A 20,291-nucleotide genomic window follows, 5' to 3' on the forward strand; every position below is an offset into this window, starting at 1 on the left:
CTGTAGTGCTGGATGTGACATTGGGCATCTTTTGTCCCTCACACACTGTCACATTGTTACTGGTAGACATTTGCCTTCTGTTTTCCAACCCCACAGCAAAGTGTCACAGCTGATCAGCCGCCCAAGAACTCTGTGTCTGCACAAATACGTTTCAATTCTCAAAGCTAATTTTTATTTTTGTAGGAAAATTTTATTGCAAACCGCACTACTGCTACCGGCGCTCCGGCTACAGCCACAGGAAGAGAGCAGCGGCACCTGCACTTGCAAACAAGGTGAGCACAGCTTGACAGAGAGGTCCCATCCTGTGGTAGTATTCTAATTCGAGGACTCTTGCTTTATGTAGCAACATATTCTGTCATTCCAGGGATATGAAATGACTTATCACACCATCGTAAGGGATACGTTTTCAAAATTCTGTGTTTTTTACTTTTATAAGATGTTTGCTTTGAATGCGTTTTCGGGTGATCTGCACTAAATGAAGTGTGGTAGGGTTAGAAGCTCAGTAGGGTCCTGTTGTCTATTTCTGCATACCCTTTATTCGCTTAGATAGTCAAAAGAACAGAATGAAAAGAAAGTGTACTTTCCAAACCCCCCAAAAAATGCATGTAGGTAGCAAAAGACCAGCTACTAGTATTGCAGATAGCCTTTCCGCAGTTGATCTTTACTCTGTTACGGACTTACCATTGTTCTGTACTGTGTCTCTCTGGGTGTGTCTGTCATAGTAGAGGAGCTTGGTAGAGAAGGAACAGCTCCATGAAACAGGTAAAGCAAAGACGTATTTTGACACAATTTAACCATGGCCTAGTCTTATGTTAGTGGTCAGACCTGGGGACACCTATTGGCTGTCTTGGGTCAGTAAAGGAGCAATCAATCATCCAGGATGTTTTTCCCATTCCAGTCTGTGCTGTTCCTCAAGTTAGTCCTTGAAGTGCCTTTCTTTAGGAACATGCCTTGCAGCTGTTTATGGCTTATTTATATAATGTGTCTCTCTAATCAGTCTATACAAAATGTATCCAGTCAGGCAGACCCTTATATCACATTAGTTCTAAATAAAATTGTACAATCAGTTTGAAATGTGCTTGACCAGTTTAAAGATTGTACAGTCAAATTGTAAGATTTGTTTCAACTTTAGTGCATTGTGATAACAAATACATTTGTCTTTCTGGCACCACAGGAAATAAAAGGAACAGCAAAAGATACCCCGGATGCTGAAGAGCCTGGACGAGCTCCTGTGTCCCCCGTGTCTGCTGTGGAGAAGACCCCAGGTACCCGCCCCTCCTTCCTGCGGCGTGCAATGAGCCTGTGTTCCTTGGCGCGGCGGCTGCCAAATGCAGCGTCCTCCGTAAAACGCCTGATCACCCAAGACCCACTGGACTGTTTTTTCATGTGTCAGCTGATTGTGTTTGGTCTACCCTTCCTGTATGTCCAGTCTGAGATCTTATTGCAGATTCTGGGGGAATTTCCCTGGTCCCCCACCGCCTGAGATCCAAGAGAGCCGAAATATTCTATGGATGTATGATTTATTTGATAGATAAATGATTGTAGCATGTGCGCTGACCCCGCTAAGACCTCATAGGGTATAACCCGCTCTGTGACGTAGAGTAGTGCGCAGAATATATTGTATTATCTTGCTTTGTTGTGTTTGTCATACCATACATCCTTCAGGTCATTTAAACAGAGGAGAGTTGGCCATTTTGTAGGCTGTAGCATTTCTGAAAATGCAGCCCAGACACTTTGTCTCTAATAAGGACAAAATGATGGGGGTCTGCATTTAGCCAGCCCTAGGAATGTAGGGTTTTGTCAGAAATTGTTACTCTGCCTTGAATTGGTCAAAGTGAGATCACTGTGGGTGTGCTTCCTGTGGAGATGACGAAATGACCACCTTTTTGTTATTCCAAAAACCAAAATCCAGCTCCAGCCCCTGGATGGAAGGGGACATTTAGGTGGACCAGATGCAGTGCCCAATGTGTGGTATGCACAACTAGTTAGTAAGGTTTCCCCCTTTCCCCATTAACTGTCAAAGACGTTTCAACAATCAAAAAATCTGATATGATGGGGGCATAGGAGAAATGAAGCGTTGCTCTTTCCCCATCCAGTCTTTCTTTATTAAACCTACCAAATGATTAGATTGTAGAAATACATTTTGTTTTCGGGTTACTAAACTAGATCCATATTCCTCAGGGGAGACCAATGTAGTGAAAACCATTTATTGTTTGCCAGTTGCTTTTATATTACTTTTTTTTTTAATGCGTAAAGTAATTTTAACTGGATTTGTGTTTTAGGAGGTTTGTTTATGTGTATGCTGCAGTCAGATTTGAACTCAAACAGATTGGGCCAATGCACTGAACACTATATACAAACTTTTTTAGTTGACACTTTCTTTTTATGTCATTTTAATGCTGGATCTGCTTTTTTTGTACAGTAAGTTTTTTTTAAAGCAGTGTTAGAAATTAGGCAGAGCACTAATATTTTATATTTTATTTACCGTAGAAAGCATTCATACAATTCATACAGATGTGCACTTGGCTTAGAGACATTTTTGTCTGGTGGTTTTAAGTGGCGGCTCTGAGCCTGCGCTGAACGGGAAAAAGAGAATATCTGAGTTTCTTCTGTATATTTTGGACTTTTATTATTGTTGGACATTAGTTGAAAAGGCCCATGAGAATATTACTTGTTTCCTAATGTCTATTATTATTACTATTTACTACTATTATTACTATTGCCTGCCCTGTAAATCCTAATCTGATTTGTAAATGGGGGCCAATATTGCCACTTAGTTCTGGTGCGTTGATAAAACAGGCCGACGGGGTGCTGTGTTGTTTGAAAGCTTCTGGGGACGTTGATTATACCTAATATATACTTAACAAGAAACAAACACTAAGCCTGGGCCACATTTAATACTTTAGTATCCTGGACAAGGTGGGCATTAAATATAGTTCGAAGGGATGGTGACATCCCTGTCATGCTGCCAAAGGTGAACTAATGCTTTAATATTTGATAATTCACAGTTGTCGCCCCCTTGTCACAGGTGAGTATTCCACTTTTTTGAGGGCCACTTTATTGTTGTCAGAATTGTCTTTTGAGTGTATGAAAGTATTCTCATCAGTGTTGATGGTTTTGTCTTATCACTTTCACTAGGGTGAGTATGGGGTGCTGCCGGTGGCTTTAATGTTGATTTAATATTGGATATATCCCCAGTTACACAGGGTCAGTTTTCTCTGCTGGGGTTCTTTAGGAGAGGTGCAGAGTGCACAAAATGGTGATTTGCTGTATTTTTTCACACTAAGCACTTTGAATTGGAAAAAGTATTTATTTTTTTAACATACTTGGTGAATTGTGGTGTTTATGTTCTTGCATTGCTGCTAAAGCTGGTCGATATTTTGTCTGTTCCACCTTCACTGCATCCAATGAGAGGTCGGTTTTAAAACCTTTTTGTGCAGTGAAGCATATAGACAAGTGAGGCCATCCTTTCCTCATTGTGGCTGGAACTCTTCTCAGTGGTACATAATACTAAGTAATTCTTATATAACCTGTACACATGGCTGGGAGATTGTTAAAAGTTTGCAACCTGTCAGTGTACTCTCTTGTGTGTCACTTGTTACTACAGGCTCAATAAGTGTTATAAAGCATTACATAGTAGACAAATGACTGCCATGGTGATCCAGTTGACCGGAACACTTTTAAGGTCATTGTGGTCATTTATACATTTAGAGTAGTAGCTTGTAGCTGTATTTTGCATTTGTGTCTCAGGGTGATGCTTGTGTTGCAGCGTGCGGTTGCAATAAACCCAGTGTAAGTGCAGATCTCCTGCTGTTCCCATTTAATGGTGTGACTTAATAGCTAGCAACGTGTAGCAATAATAAATAAATCCTCTTTGCTGCTTTGTTCAGGTACTTCATTGTAATAACTGTGACAAAAAACTACCCCTTTTTGGGTTTCAAGAAGCAGATATTTTCATAGTCATATCACCAATTCATTAAATTTCATTTATCTCCTACACTTTGCTCTGTGTTCGTGAAACCTGTCAGTCCACGGCATCGGTTTGCAGCAATGTAATAAGTTACGCTTCTGTCTAGCTTGGTACACAGCCAGCGGTTTCACTATTTATATGTAACTGGTGTTGCTTTCTGTTTGTTCAACCCTTATCTACAGCAGTTTCTTCACTTTTTTTCTGTTATGTTGGTATCATTTTATTTTGTTGTGTTGCTTTGTCTAATGTATGTGGCCCATCCATACAATCATATCAAAGTGGGATGTTAAGTAAAAAGGCCTTGAGCCCAATACATAGCCAATACCCCACATCATTATGTCGGCATTCACAATGTATACCTAGTGTTATCATAGTAATATCCAACATCATATGCCATTTTAGGCTGACTTGTAGCATGCTTCCATATGACGGATATGTGCTTGAAATTATCATCATGCAAGCCTCAGTAGAAAGCTTCCTCATTTGCTGAAGCCATTTATCTATACCTGTAAAAATAAAGTACTGTCCTTATAGTGCTACCTAGTTTTTGCTGAGATCAACTACAAGTGATTAGTAAATAAAATCCCAAGCAACACTTTTTCTGTTTTGGATGTAGTAGGGAGAAGTTGGAGGCTTTAAAATCCAAAAGATCCATAATCCAAGACAAGTGTTGTCTAGAGTTGGGCTTTAAAGTTAGATGTGCATTAGGCTTGCCTAGAAGCATAAGTTAAGTTTTGGCCCCGATAGGCCTATGTTGTGTCATCCAATACAGTAATGTCATCTTCCTGTCCGTGTCCCTCTCTCTTGCACTCTCTTGTTTCTGTCATACTCTGTAATGGTTTGTTTGCCACTTTCACTGTTGCACTTTTTACGTTAATAAATTTTGACTTTTAATTTTTTCCCTGGCTTGTGACTTATTCTTTAATTCTAGTTGTGGGAGGGATGGGAGGGTTTACCACTGAAAAATCGCAAGGAAAGTCTTGCTTTGTGCAGACGCTACAACAGTAGTCTGTAGGGCATCAGGTGCAGGAGGCATTTACAAGAAGCTTTATCCAAGCCCTACCCTTTTCTTTCTGTTCCCATTTGAGAATTTTCCCCTTATTTCCTGTCTTGGTGATACAATAGGAAAAAAGGACATCTCCTCTCAGTTGCCACTGGAACAGTTCTTGCTGGTGGTTTTGCCCTCCTTTAACATTTTGTATTTCCTATCACTTTATGTGGCTTCAAAATGATCACCAGAATAAATAAACAGTCCCTGGAGGGGATGTAAACATCAATAAGAAATGGAAGGGGATTCTAATCATTCCCCACCCTATGCAAAACAAAAAGTAACTTTGATTAAACACTTGTATGCAAGCTTTTGCAACACTTAATAATGCCAGTGTATACAGGGCTGCGATTTATTCATCGTACTTGTACAGGCTTTGATATCTCTTGGTGATGTAAAGCTCCAGCAAAATCTTCCCATATTCCAGTTATGTATTAATTTTAAATCTTTACATTGTAGTCCCAGTATTTGAGATCTTCACTTCCCTTTTTCCAGTGGTACTGAAAGCTGATCTTGTATTTCATGCCTTGGACAACAGCAGGAGAGGATTTTAGCTCATAGGAGGAGGAGAACCCAGTAAAATAGCGGGAAGATTCTTTTGGATAGTCCACTGAGCAGCTTGGAAGATACAGGGTCACTCTACCCATTTAGCATCTCCAGGACACAAGACTGGCTGTACAGAACTAAATCCTTTGGTGTAGGATCTAGCCATAATATTTTGTAGCCACAGTTGACTATTTTGCAAATTTAAAAAAAAAAATCCTCAATATAAAATTTGATGCCTCTCCCTCAAAGTGTTCTCATGTCTGTTCTGTGTGTACTGAATAATTTGTTGTGGGCTTTGCTGTATGCTTTATTCAATATATGAACGGTGTACCTGTCTTGTGTTTTTCTCCCTTGTGATGTCCTGAATTTTATAGCAATATATCACCACATTCGGCTGTTCTTCATAAAGGGGAGTCACAGATTTTTGACAAGCTCACTAAGAGCAATTTGCATTGACAGGTCCCATGCAGTCACCATGACATGCAGACAACAAATAACACTGGTCCTTGATTAGCTAATGATGTCCATTATGGAGATCTAAAGTTACCCTCAGTCACTCTTTATTATGCATTTTAAATAATCCTTTAGAGTCTCTGACAATGATTCCATTTCTGTTCATCCCTTCCTGTCTTTGACAACCTGATTCATGCAAAGGCATTATCAAGACATGAACTGAGGCTAAATGCCTGTCACAGAAAGACAACAAATGTAACTTAACTTTAGCACCTAACTCTATCTAAAACAAAAATCATATGAACTGTGTCCAATTTTGAACAGAACTGGGGAAGGATGGAATGGTATTGCTGTGCTTCTGTTGGGGTATTTCCTTTCACTTCCTGTCCTAAGGTGCTCCAAATTCTAAATGTAAAGTTAGGGCTTAAGATCAACATCAGGGTCTATTCTACACCCATCACTGTAGAAGCAGCTGTATTATATAAATGTAGCCTTTATTATTCCTAGACTTGTGTAGGTTTTTTCTGGCATTCTCTGACAAGTTTCCCCCTATTTATTCAAAAATAAAAATGACCAATAGCAATTTTAGTGCGCTTCAGGAAAAGTCAATAAGTGTTTGTATCTGTTATAAATAATCCAGAATGATTAGACTGTTCCTATGCATACCAACAATTCAAAAACATGAAGTCATAAAAAAAAGCATATATATATATATATATATATATATATATATATATATATATATATATAGTCCAATACATATCCTTTGGTTTTGTGTACATCTAGCAGCAACCCTCCCTCCTCCTACAATGGTGAATAGGATCCGTAACATTTTTTCATGTAGGAATACCTTTCCTGCATGTCTAAGTAACATGCAAATTACTTAAATGAACTTTTGCGTATTTTTATGCCCAGTACTTTAAAAATGTATCTAATTGTATTTGATATTTACAATAATTTACAGCCAGTGGTTAATAAAGCACACGTAAGAAGGTAAGAACATGAGTTTCTTACAGGTTCCAATAATTGCTTCTTCTGTGATATTGACCTGGACGGCAGGGGAGATTAGATAATGCAGAGGTACATCGAACCACTTGGCTTCAATCACATTTACACCTTAGCATGCTGGCATTAAAGTGCCCTGTGTTATCACAAATCATGTTAGAATGCTTCAAAAATATTATTTTATTACCTCGACCAAAAAAAATACATCATAGTAGAAAAAACTAAAAGATTACCTGAAGCCAATTTTTTAAAATTTTATCTTGGAGTTGGAAAGGTAACAAAAACCGTATTAGTTTATATTTTTTACTGTTCGTTTTACCTAGAGTACAGAATGGTTTAAACCCTCAGTTAAAATATTTTCCATAACAGGGTTTGACCAAACACAAAGTCATGTGATGGTATTAACGGTGCAAGTCTATACCATCTATTAGTAGCAACCCTTATTTTATTACACCACACCTTAGGATTTAGGCACTGCAGCAAGAAACATTATGTAACAAAATTAAAGCATTCCTTTTACAACTAAATAACTTATAGCATCTTGCAATCATACAGTGATTTATCTAGTTAAATTCTACACATTGCAAATTTCCCTTCTTAAAAATTTATATATATTTTTTCAAAAATGGTTACTGAACATTTGAAATGTCTTCAATTATTAAAAAAAATAATTATTAATAATTATTTAAAGATTTATGTGTTGCAGCAGTGGGTTGCTATCAAGAATTTTATCTCCTATGCCCTTAAATTTAGAGAAATTCGCTAAAAATGTTATTGGTTGACTATTTTACTGATTTGTATAGTTGAGAATTTCTGACTCATATAGTTTGGCGTTAGAAGCTCACCTCTCGTGGTGTCTTGCAGGTCCAAGCCTAAACGGTGTTGAGGATCACAGTTTGGCCAAAAGGCTTCGAGCCACTCCAGAGCGCATTGAGCTGGAGAACTATCGGGTGTCTATGCAGAAAGAGGAGCTGGAGGAAGTACCAGAGGAGACATTGGCAGAGCACAATCTGAGCAGCCTTCTTGATAAGGGTGTAGAAGACGAGGAGGAAGCCGCCAGCAGGTAAGGAGTCAGAAAATAGGCAATGTAGTGACTGTAAAACATCATTATTCAATGACATGAACTTTCACACAGTAGTTGGTGTATCTGCCCTGCTACAATGTCATAATAAGAGTAATATCGTTTTTTCAAGTAAAGCCCCAATTTGTTCATTTGACATTCTGAAGCAGTGTCATCACTTGGCTTAGTAGTGACTGCAGATACCAGATTTGTAAATTCTGGAGAGGGTTATGAAAACCACTGGAGTCCTAAGGGATGGATTTTAAGAAAAGCTGATCTTTATTACAGAGGGAATATCACCATCCCTGTGTGTGTTGTAATAACTTTGTGTATGATTTTATCATTATGTAGCAATTTTTGCTGTTGGCATAATCACATCATCTATAATTATAATAATAATATCTGCAATGTAGATTAACATTCTTTCAGCAAGGGGAGCTCTGCCTGGGAAGAGTAACACAATTTGTGCACATTTGGTTTGAAGTAACATTGTCATCACCCTCAAACATTCCTGAAATCATTAAACTGTAAGACAAAAAATTCATACATCCATAATCCTATGTTTACTATCTGCTCTTCATTGAAGTTCTATAGCCTTTAATCTAAATTTTTAGAATTTAGCACATTATTATTATTCAACAGGATTTATATAGCACTAACATATTGCGCAGCGCTGTACAATAAATAGGGGTTGTAAATGACAGACAGATACAGACAGTAACACAGGAGGAGAGGACCCTGCCCCGAAGAGCTTACAATCTAGTAGGTGGGGGAAGTCTCACACAATAGGAGGGCAGGTAATGATTGGTGGGAAGTAGTGAGGGTTTTAAAAGACAGAAGAAGATGGGTAGGCAAGTTTGAAAAAATGGGTTTTTAGTGCTCTTCTAAATGAGCAGAAAGTAGGAGCAAACCGAATAGGACGAGGAAGAGTGATCCTGAGAGTTGGGGCAGCTTTAGAAAAGTCTTTAAATGGTATGTGTGACGAGGTTATGAGTGAGGAAGTCAGTTGTAGGTCATTGGAGGAGCAGAGAGAGCAGCTAGGGGAGTATTTTTCCATCAGGTCAGAAAGGTAAGCGGGACAAGAACTGTGGAGAGATTTGAAGGGAGCTTGAATTTGATTCTAAGGTGAAGTTGAAGCAAATGAAAAGAACTACAAAGAGGGGCAGCAGAAGAGGAACGGTGGGAAGGATGGATGAGTCTGGCTGCAGCATTCATAATAGATTTTGGAGGAGAGAGTCGGGTTAGTGGAATACCAGAGAGGAGGATGTTTCAGTAGTCCAGACGAGAGATGATAAGAGCGTGTACAAGGAGTTTTGTGGTCTCTGGGGGACAGGTGGAACTGTTGGATGACTTTGTCCCCCAATGTGTGAGTGTTTCATTCTCCATCCCTTACATTAATTACTACAGGACTCAACAGTGATTTAAGGGTTAGTGGAAGGAACCACAGTGTGCTACAAAGAACACAAATCCCACCTAACCAAATGTGTTGAATTCTGAGGTTTGATAAAAAGGTGATTGAGGCACCAGCAGAGTAGAGATAGTTTTAATACCTCTTCTGTGACCGGGAATTACTTTGGGAAATTATTGGAGAGGATAAGAGTTTATCTTAAAAAGGGAGTATTTTCCTTTGATAGCTGCAGAGATGTTAACATGTCCTGTGGATCTCTTCTGTATGTGCTGTCTTAGCAGCTCCGAGTCAGAGATGGAGGAAGATGAAGAGCAACTGCCCACCTCCGATCTTGGGGGCGTACCGTGGAAGGAGGCAGTAAAGATTCATGCCAAGTTGAAGGGGAAGAGAGATGGTGAGATGGAGGCTGAGGGAGCTTTGGAGGGTGAAGATAGTGAAGAGCAGGGGGAAGAAGAAGAAGAGGAGGAATCTGAAGAAGAGGAGGAGGAGCCATCCAGTGAAGGTTGGTTACACATCTTACAACTATGTACCCCAACTGATCTTAATGTGCACATGTTATATATAACCTTGTGTAAGCGCCAACAAAGACAAGCTCAGAGCTGTTTTGGGTCACATGTACTGAAACGTGTGTCTTGGTTCATATGACCAGCAGCAACTCTGTCACTGGCTTCCAGCTTTAGAAAAGTGTTAACTTTGTCTAACAAAGTTGCTGCTACAGTTGCCCATCACATGATCCAGAAATAATGCAGGTTTTTTTTTCTTTATTAAGTAAATATCTACTTATTATGTTGTGCATTTAATGTTAGATATACAAATAAAGATGTGTCGAAATAATGAATATAAATAACAATGATCTGAGGGTCAGCTGAAGTCTTCCCCCGATGGAGAGGAGTGCAAAGATTTTATTACTATCACTTTTTTCACATTCAGCCTTCAGTATTATTCCTGTTCTCTCTCTCTCTCTTTCTTTCTGTCTCATTGTCTCTGGGGCCGGGTGGGGTGTTTGCCTGGTGCCCTCTTGTGTAGAGGGCGAGTATTGTCCCTGGGAGAGGGAGCTCCAACAGGGTCTCTGGCTCCACCGTATAACTGATGAAGACACAGTTGGTAATTTTAAAGGTATAGCGGCCACAACTTCCTGCTTCACCAACAGAAATAAATTAACAGGCAACAGTTCTTACACCACTGAAACAGACTCATCCACACCAGCTCAGGAACTACACTTTTATTTTTATTTAGAGGGAAATATTTATGAAAAAATATTCCCATTAGAAATTCACTGTTAATTTTTGGCATGGGGGAATCATGTTGGGTTGTATTATTTCGTTTTCAGTTATATCTTTAAGGGAATCTCTGCATTAATCACACAACCATTTCTCAGTGGTGTGGGACCTGTTGGATAACTGCATGAATTGTTGGTGCTGCAGTTTGGAATTCATTTTTCCTGCATGGGTTGATTCCTAGAGCAAGCTCAAAAATCCCTTATGGCAAAGGATTATGACTCCTATTTTAATTTTAAAATCCTGGGCCTTTTCTATATCTAATAAAGGCAGAGACCAGAGAAGTCCCCTGATCCTTTTACAGTCACCCTTGGAGTATTCTAATGCATGATGTAACCTATAGCTTTGCCTTTTTTGTTTTTTCTTAACTCTTGACATTGCTAAAGGTGCAATCAGACCTAAATCTTTTTGGGGTTTCCCCAATTCATTCCATCTGTTCAGGGGCTGCATACAGCTGCAAAGTTTTTACCAGCTGTAACTTGTTATTAACTGAGTAGGACTGCAGCCAAAAGATTCGACTTTTGCAGTCAGCGGTTGACTTTTTATTTACTTTTTTTTTTTTACTTTGTCTATAAATCATTTTACACTTTTACTTACTGTTAGCAACCACAAAGGTAACATTATTTGGTTTTTTGTGTCTGGCAGCATTGCATATTTTTAGTTTCCCATGTCAGTTGATAGGACAGCATATGCAAGCATAGATCATAGATCTAGGAACCCCACCCATGCAGTAGTCGTGAATAGGGACTCAGAAACCCAAACTGTCTGTATTGCACCTTTTTTTAATTTTTTTTTTTATTTTGCAACAGCTCAGCAGCAGGAAATTTGCAAAACAATCTTCTGATGACAAGGTGCACAATGTTTACGCAGATGTCTGCACCTTGTAGTCAGATAAGCCTTCTATCCTTTCTTTTTACCCTCCTAATAACAGTAAGGCATGATTTTGTATTTGCTGTGATCGCTGCTACATATATTTTATCCTACTAATCAATAAGAACTTAGAGGACATTTCAAAATGAACTGTATTTACATTAAAAATTCAGTCCATCTAGATCTTTAAAGAATTTGTCTATAGACTAGATGCATTATAGAGGGTAAAATCACCACATTTATTAGTCATTTTGGCATTATGCCTGTTTAGCTGTGTTAAAAAAAATAACAGCTTATTGACGGGGACCTTGTGTGCTAGTAAAGTTCAGTCTTTTAGGCTTATGAAGGAGGCATACAGTATTATTCTCCAATAACATGTATAAAATACATTCAATCCATATATAATTTTAAGGGAAAGGTTTTTTATTGAACAAATATTTTGGTGATAGAATCTGTTTTGAACTTGATTCTATCTTGAAAGCTATTTTTATAGCTGACTTGAAAGCTATTTTTTTTTATGAAGTGAATTTCAATGAAATTCTACTGCTTTGAACTACAAGTCCTATCATCTTTTGGCAGCTTGAACATTGCCCTGCTTAAACTTTTAGTTCTGCAACAGCTGGTAAAAGAAATTTTTTCAGGGGCGGCTTTCTGCTTTCTGCTAATCTGATTAACTCTACGCTGCACTCTTGCCCCTTGGTGTTGTTTTGATCTCACTGTACTTTTATTCCTCCTGCCTTTATTCGGCTGTAACTGTCCTATTTCTGCCCTGTCTCTGTTATCCTCCATATCTCTGTCAAACCTCTGCCTCCCTCCAGCTGGGAACCTCAAACTGCAGCAGACGCTGTCCCCAGTGGACCCTATGGAGATAAAGGCCGATGTTCACTGGACTCACGTCCACAAGGTTAATGAAGAGCAGGAAGGGGAAGAAGTGGGTGTGTCCTCTCCATCCAAAGGTAACCCCACCTTCCTTCCTATTGAATAACTGCATTCATAATGTGCTGGGTATTTAACAATATATTTTAAAGCAGTGGTTGCCCACCTTTTCAGGCCTACAGACCACTAAATGCACTCACTCCAGACTGTGCATGCACAGGAAACTTCCCTCAGAGGGACATCATAATGCTGGAACCTGCTGACTCTCCCATCGCAGGTTGAGTCCAGAGAAAAAAACCTGCACACCCTCCTGAGTCTGCAATCCGTACGGGTGACGTGGTCCGCGTCTGTGGCCTGTGCGCCCCATAAGCGGGGTCCTGGGGCGCACCGGTCACAGCCGTGGACCACCAAAGTTTTCCCACGGACCACAGGTTGGCGACCGCTGTTTTAAAACGATCACTAGGTGGAAATTTGTTACAAGGTGGAAACATTCACAATATGGACTGGTTTTGCGGTTTCAAATGCAAACACTTCTACTGAATGATTTCCAATTTCTGTTTTAATTTTAACCCACTTAACTATATTTAAAGCACAACTCGTCCAACAAGAGTCAGTACTCAGTACTTTGTAAGAGATATTTATGACCTGACTTGCTTTCTTAGGTCTGTGCAGGCTTTTGAAATTTCAGGTAAGGAATTTAAAACTTTTTCAGGCCAACAGAAAAAAAACAACGTTGAAATACAAATTTAAAAGCTGTTATAACCTGCCAAAATGTTTGTTTTCTGTATATACAGCACTGGGTTTTACAAAGCTTTGTTACCCAGTACAACCTTGCCTGACAGGGCAGGAGACCTGACTTTTCAGGGTTCTGCTTCAGTTTAGTAATGGCAGCCAATGACTGATCAGTGAAGTATTGATACTCCTCCTGCCCAGGCTTAACTTGGGTGTACTTAGTCTTTACAGATTCAACTTAGTAAAAAAATTGGTACTTACACTGTTTATGGTGCAATATTGAATTATATAATAACGGATTACAGAACTGCATTTATTTTTGACCTGCTTTAAACATTAATTGACACATGGGTGTGTGGGCTAACCTTTCCCCTGCTATGACAAGCCACATTTGATCTCTGTGTGTAAAGTAGGGAGTACTTTAAAAGCCTGTACAAGCATAAGAGAGCCTAGCAGGTCATCATGCTGTCTAATATCAGGAAGGGGTATGGTTTATGTTCATTATATTCTGGTTGATTCTTCTATTACCTCTGGTTGCCAAGTAAAATACATTTGATAAAATGTTTGTGTTTGGAGGTCAGAAGTTGGTCATTTGAACTATTTAAAGTGTACCTGTCACATATCTGAAATGGAGGCTTTGGTTGCACCAATACAATATAGTCACATGAATTTCCTGGTAATCAGCAGTAGAGCTTGCAATGTTGAAGGTTCCTAGGTTGCTAGTAGGCTGCATACAAAGTGGCCATATAACTGGTACACTTTACACTTGTATTTTATTAACAATTGAAATTTTTTTGCAGGTTCTCTTTCCTTGAGTTTCCAACAGCAAGGCTATTGTTTAAATCTAAAACAAAAAACAGTTACAATGGCTCCAGCCAAATGCCAGGGAAAGAAACAAATCCCTCCTGTGCTCTGATTCAATTTGCAGCATTTATTTATTTATTATCAATTTTGATTGACTCCTTGTTGTTCCTCTATCGTAGCGCTCAAGCTCCCATCCCAACGCCATGACCCTGTTAGAGCGTGGCTGGAGTCCGTGTCTGGAGGTAGATGGGGGTCACCTAGACCCCTCTGAAGAACTTTGTGCTTGCGGCTGTAGGCCTGTTCTGCCCTGTGCATGCACGCTATGCGCTGGCTGTGGCTTGTGTGGCGCACAATCTGTCCTTATACACTTGCGTTTTTTCTCTGCTTACACAAAAGAGGAACATATACGGCTTATATATGAGCGAGGTTAATGAATTCATGTAGAGGGTTCAGTTAGCGGTAAGGTTAGGTGTTGGTGGTCAGGTAAAGATGAATATATTTTATGGTATGTGTGGGCAGAGATTTAAGTGTTAGGGTTCTGGTATTTCTCAGAGATAAACTTAAAAGTATTAGGGTGTAGTTAGGGGAAGAAAGATAGGTTCAGGTAGGATGACAGTTGAAGCAGGGGGGAATTAGGCATTATGGTTCACGAAAGAAGGAAGGTTAAGTGTTACAGGTCAGGACAGTGTTAGGTTTCATGTAGTGGAGGGTTATATATTCGGGATCGGGTTTTTAGGGATAGCTTAGAGGTGACTGAGTCTTACCCAGTGTTAATACATTGACATGTTTACTCCCCTGAATTTAAACACTAAGAATTACTGCAACAGGTTCTTGACCCTAGAAACCAATACTATCATCCCCTAGTATGGCCAATGGTGACTTAAAACCCCAGCAGTGCTATGTAACAGAAATCTCGCTTACACCGATGCAGTGTGCTTAGGCGCGTAGGGTTCTTTGCGACTTTTGGAATTGGGCACATGCACGATGTTGAAGATGTTTCTGTGTTAATGTACAACACTATGTATAAATTTAAAGAATCTTTGCCCCTGTTGGTGTTCTGTGTACAGCCATGTAACAGCTGAGCCATTTGCAGAACTGTCTAACTTATTACTGTGTTGCTTTGTGTAATGTTAAATTTGTTTGTTGCCTTTCCTCTGGATAGGATTAACCATTGGGGTTTGTGAATAGTTTTACCTCTTCTCTGCAAGTAGGGGGTGCTAAACAATTCATCTAAGACCGCATTTTCATTACAACACCATAACAGAGCAACACTGTGACCATGATTGTTGTAAACAAATTACAGTAGAACCCCGGTTATCCAGAACTCAGATAAGCAGAAAATTCAGATAACCGGCACCTGACAGCTACGTTTCTTGATTGTTCCTGCAGCCCTAGCAGCCAGAGCTTTGGCATGTGTTCTGCATCCAAGAATACATACCACAGCTCCGCTAGGTCTGCAGGAGCAATCGGGAGCAGAGCAAAGCTCTGCTGATTGCTCCGCTCAATGATTGGCTGAGAAAAGGGAAACTGTAATGACACTCAAGCCTCATCAAGGTTTCCCTTTTTTCAGCCACTCAGGACTAGAGGTGAATTAAACAAGTCTCCCCATTCAAGTCTAGTGCGGAATTGCTGAGAAACCTCAGTTTCAGAGTAACCTTAGTTAACAGTAATCTACACTTATCTGTAATCTGCCATTCCCTGTGGGTGCCAGATAACCAAGGTTCTACTGTAATAATATGTCTCGTGGATCCTAACCTGTTGCAATTCAGCTAAATAAGTAGCATATTTGTAGCAATTTAAAGGTGCCCTCATCAGAGTAATCTGTGTCAGACATTTATGAACATAGCAACATTTTACACAGGCACCAGGATTTATTTTCTTAAATTATCTAATGAGCCAGCATTTTTTTTCAGGAAGTAGCCAGTTACACTAAATTATGCCTTAAGGTGCTATCTGCTTGGAGGCAAAGCAGATATTATCAAGGAAAATACTAAAATCTCTGTGAGAGTTAGTAAATACCTGGAAGGGTCACATTGACACATTACTGACAGGTCAACATTTACAGTATATTTTATGATGCCCCAACACAGCAGTGCTTAGGCAACTTCAATCAAAATTTCTATATGTTCAAGACAACCTTGTCATTAAGTTCTTGTCAAAGTTTTGGTAGCAGGTTGCCTTTTTCTGTTTGTAATTTGCAATTAATTTCCTTGAATCCGATTGGGTTGAGTCAATTTGGACGCTTAGCAGTGTTCTCCTAAAATCACTACATTGTTAGCAGCCCCCCTGGTGGCAGAGAGGTGGTAGTGCTTACATGCTGACTAATGCTTTATAGCACAATCTATGATTAGTAAATAACTAACCCTGAATTTAGTGGGTTGTATCCAGCTTGGGTATGAGTACTGCACTGTGTCCATTCATCCTCTCATATTCTTATCCTCATCTTCCTATGTCTCTGTCATTTCATCTGTTCTCTGCTTTCTCTTCCTGGGTGCTCTCTCCTTTATCTCCCTCCCTCCTCCCTCAGCTCTGTGTGAAGATGAAGACGCTGAGGCTGAGGTTCTTGGGTCAGGTCTTGTTGAAGCTGACGCAGGAGGTGACGGGGACACATCTGCTGATCTTGGTGACGGTATGTAGGCCTCTGTGCTTGGTGATTGGGCTATAGATGATGCAGAAAGAGAAATTATTACTATAAAAGTAGAACACTCTTTTCCTTCCTTCACTGTTCTGCATATTAGGTTTCAAACAGATAATTTTATATATAAGAGATACCAAAGTTCAAGCAATAGGTGTGTTTGGGACAGCTCTCTCAGGTAAGCAAAAGTGGTTCCTATATCAGCAGATTCTTGAACAAAAGTATTGGCTATAACCAGTCTTTACAGCAGTACCTGGATGAGAAAACCTGCTGTAGGTTAGTCAGGCAGCACAAAATTAGGATTCTCAAACTGATTTGTAAATTTTGATGCAGGTATCTCATTTTAATAGGCAGCAGCACTAGGTATCCCCAATAATCTAAATTTTTCATCAATCAGATGATGACATCCCATCAGATGCAGAAGCAGAGGAACGTCTGCAGCAGGCAGAGAGACTGAAACTTAAATTGGATGAGGATCTGGAGGCCGAAGTGGTGACACCGGCTCATCAAGGTGGAGTTTATGTTTTAAAATTTTCTGATGGGACCCCTTACAAAAATTAAATAATTTTACAATTATTTTACAAAAAGATTTTTATAAAAAGTGGTAAAATACATGTATGCATTGTCTGAGGGACTGATAACCATGTTGCAACAATATATGAGAATGGAAAGAGGTTGTTTGGACACAACTTACATCAGAGGATTTTAAAATAATGGACATTTTTGTTTTAGAAGCTGAAAGACCTCCTATTCTAGTTGAAAAGACCCCGCAGACAGCAGTAATCTCTGCAATCAGGACTCCTAAGGAGGATGCTGGGAAGGTGGGTGAGAATTTATACTGGAAATATAGACAGTGCAAATAAATTCTGTAAATAATACATTTACCCCATTGTAGATGGAAACTTTTTTTTAGCTAATTTTTTATTGTGTCCCCAGCACTCTATGAAATCTCCTCGGCAGGACCTGGCCTCTCCCGGAGTCAGATTCTTCCATGAGCCTTTCTTACCACCTACAGGGAGCAAAGTGACGTATCCTTCAGAACAGAAACCTTTGACCCCTCTTTCACCTGTGTGCTCCCAACCAGTTGCAGCACAAGAAACTGTTATCCCAAAGTCTCCTGTAAAATCATCTCCACTTCCACCTCTTGGGCGCCCCTTAAGGTCCCCAGGTTCTCCCATCTGCTCCCAACCTCTGCCTTCCGCAGATTCAGCTAATCCCCCTTCCACCCCATCACCTGTATGCCTGCAGCCCTCTCCAGTTATTACATCCACTCCTCTGGCCACACTTCCTTATACTGAACAAGAACTGACTAGCCCCAATTCAGATGAGGCAATGAAGCGCATTGATTTAATAGAAGAGTTCTGGATGAAGAGTGCAGAGATTCGCCGAAGTCTTGGGTTAGCCCCTGTTGACCGGAGTCGAACCTCTGAAATCAGTTTTCCAGCCATTGATACCTCGGCTACACGAACACAGCTTCCTAAGTCAACACCCAAGGAGCTGAAGTCTCCATCACTGAAACCTCAACAGGCTTCCAAGAAAGTGAATACAAACAGGTTGGACGCTGAGCTTCTCTCACCACTTACTCCAATATCACCTTCTGAGAAAGAGCTTAAGAGCTCAGAAGGTGAGAAAAAGGACCTTTCAACCAGTTCTGGCCTTGGTTTGAATGGTAGCCATTCGAATACCCGGACAGTGGCCAGCGAGAGCTTTAACACATCCGACTCTGCTATGCTTACTCCTCCTTCTAGCCCCCCTCCTCCTCCACCCCAAGGAGAAGAGCCTGCTACTCTTCACCGGAGTCTAGTCTCTTGGCAAAATGGACCAGAAACCGTCCCAACACCCCCTGAAGCACAAGTTAAACCTCAAGAGGTCTCCAAGCCCCGTCCAAAGTTGGAAGAAGTTCGAAAATCCTTTGTAGAAAGTGTGGATGAAATACCATTTGCTGATGATGTAGAAGACACGTATGATGAAAGGACTGAGAACTCTAGCTGCCAGGAAAGGTTCTACACTCCACCAACCAGCCAGAGAAAGCCCCAAAGGCTGGCACTTAACAAAGAGAATGGAGAATTGCCGCTTTCCTCAGAGAGAGGGCATCACAGAAAGAGAGGCCTTCCACAAGTGACTCCAGAAGTTAAAGAACTGGCTGAGGAAAGGATGAGAGCACGAGAGAAATCTGTAAAAAATCAGGCTTTAAGGGATGCTATGGCACAACAGCTAATGAAAATGAAGCAGATGGAAACTGCCCCATCTACAAGGACATCTCGAGCCCAGGGCTCATCTTCCACCAAAGTCATTTCAGATCTTCCAACAGAGTCCAGTCATACTGGAACTCATCCTGAGGCATCCACCCTGAGACTAGAGAATTCTGCAGAAGTCTTCCTGTCTCCACCACTCGTTGATAGCTCCATCACATCCTCAGAGGGCTCTGGTGGAAAACCCAAAAAGAGGCCTTCTCTGTTCTCCCCCAGAAAGAAGGAGAAAAAACCTAAGGGTGATGCAAATCGTTCATCTGATAAACCAGATGAAGGTACAAAACACAAATCACTGTGGAAATCTGTATTCTCTGGGTACAAAAAGGAGAAGAAGAAGAAAAATGCTGATGACAAGTCTTCTCCAAGCACGCCGTCTAGTAGCACCACCGTGGACTCGGGGAAAATCAAAGTTCCCAATTTGATTCGCGGAGCAGGTACACATAGCTGGGCTACAGTTATTACAGTCTAACTCAGCTGCAAACAACAAGGGAGACAACTTAGGTTCACTGCTATTAGATTTATGGATAGGAGATTTATTTCACTTTTCATGTGAAGGGTACTGCTAATACTACAGTTTAAACAGTAACCTTTACTGGAAACACCTAAACTCAACCATTTGACAGGGAACCGTGTGCTTTTACATAGTATATATTACAGATACATTTTGAGTGAAAAAATGACACTGTACACATAGAAATGAAATATATTAGCTTTGAATCATAAAGCCGCTACTAAATGGTACTACAAATGTACCTCTTTTAGGGAGCAGTTATTTCTGTTGTCTATTACACAGTAACCAAATTGTTCATCCTTACATGAACGAAAGGGTCAGGGACCTTTGTGGGCAGAGATAGTATTTTGGTTTGTGTTAGCCGGATGCATGCCACTCAACTTGTTTTATTCAGTTGAATACAAATCAAATCAATTGACTTGCCCTGTACGGTGTATTGTTTTTTTAGAACTTCCTCTTAGACGGCACCTGAGTTTCTCTGAAGACTCAGACCTGTCAAGTGATGATGTCCTAGAGAAGTCCTCACAGAAATCAAAGCGAGAGGTAAGAGCCACTGTTGATTTGCCGATATGACTATTTTATGGTAATATGGGTTCAGATCTATTATCTTGTGTAACTGTACTGGATGCACATAAGTATGGATGCAGTGAACAAGGTTCACTTGATCTTACCTTAAATTATGTTTTGTTATACATTTTTTACATTATTGTATATTTGTGTTTAAGTTCATTTTCATTGTGTTTAAGTTTTCATTTTCCCCCCATCTCAGCACTTCCCAGACCGAAATTTTAAACTGGATATAGATGAGGTATCTTATAGTGTTCTAAGCTGGGTACATAGTGTA

At 40.1% G+C, this 20,291-nt stretch overlaps 1 protein-coding gene across 19 annotated transcripts in view; it reads left to right on the plus strand.

Annotated features, from left to right (window-relative positions):
• The window catches only part of MICAL3 (microtubule associated monooxygenase, calponin and LIM domain containing 3), a 97,553-nt gene that overhangs the window by 56,505 nt on the left and 20,757 nt on the right, over positions 1–20,291 (plus strand). For 7 of the 19 annotated variants that reach the window (XM_072400008.1, XM_072399994.1, XM_072399990.1 and 4 more), the window contains 13 exons: positions 184–272; positions 1,175–1,265; positions 7,887–8,085; positions 9,769–9,992; positions 10,517–10,606; positions 12,456–12,593; positions 14,229–14,291; positions 16,577–16,678; positions 17,082–17,195; positions 17,417–17,505; positions 17,621–19,370; positions 19,896–19,990; positions 20,217–20,255. In XM_072400008.1, the coding sequence (XP_072256109.1) occupies positions 184–272; positions 1,175–1,265; positions 7,887–8,085; positions 9,769–9,992; positions 10,517–10,606; positions 12,456–12,593; positions 14,229–14,291; positions 16,577–16,678; positions 17,082–17,195; positions 17,417–17,505; positions 17,621–19,370; positions 19,896–19,990; positions 20,217–20,255 (3,083 nt within the window). The remainder of the gene's footprint in view (positions 1–183; positions 273–1,174; positions 1,266–7,886; positions 8,086–9,768; positions 9,993–10,516; positions 10,607–12,455; positions 12,594–14,228; positions 14,292–16,576; positions 16,679–17,081; positions 17,196–17,416; positions 17,506–17,620; positions 19,371–19,895; positions 19,991–20,216; positions 20,256–20,291) is intronic. The other 12 variants (XM_072399996.1, XM_072399995.1, XM_072399999.1 and 9 more) reach the window with 8 other exon arrangements.

Source organism: Pyxicephalus adspersus, chromosome 2, assembly GCF_032062135.1.
Source record: "Pyxicephalus adspersus chromosome 2, UCB_Pads_2.0, whole genome shotgun sequence".
In the NCBI taxonomy this organism is placed as follows: domain Eukaryota; kingdom Metazoa; phylum Chordata; class Amphibia; order Anura; family Pyxicephalidae; genus Pyxicephalus; species Pyxicephalus adspersus.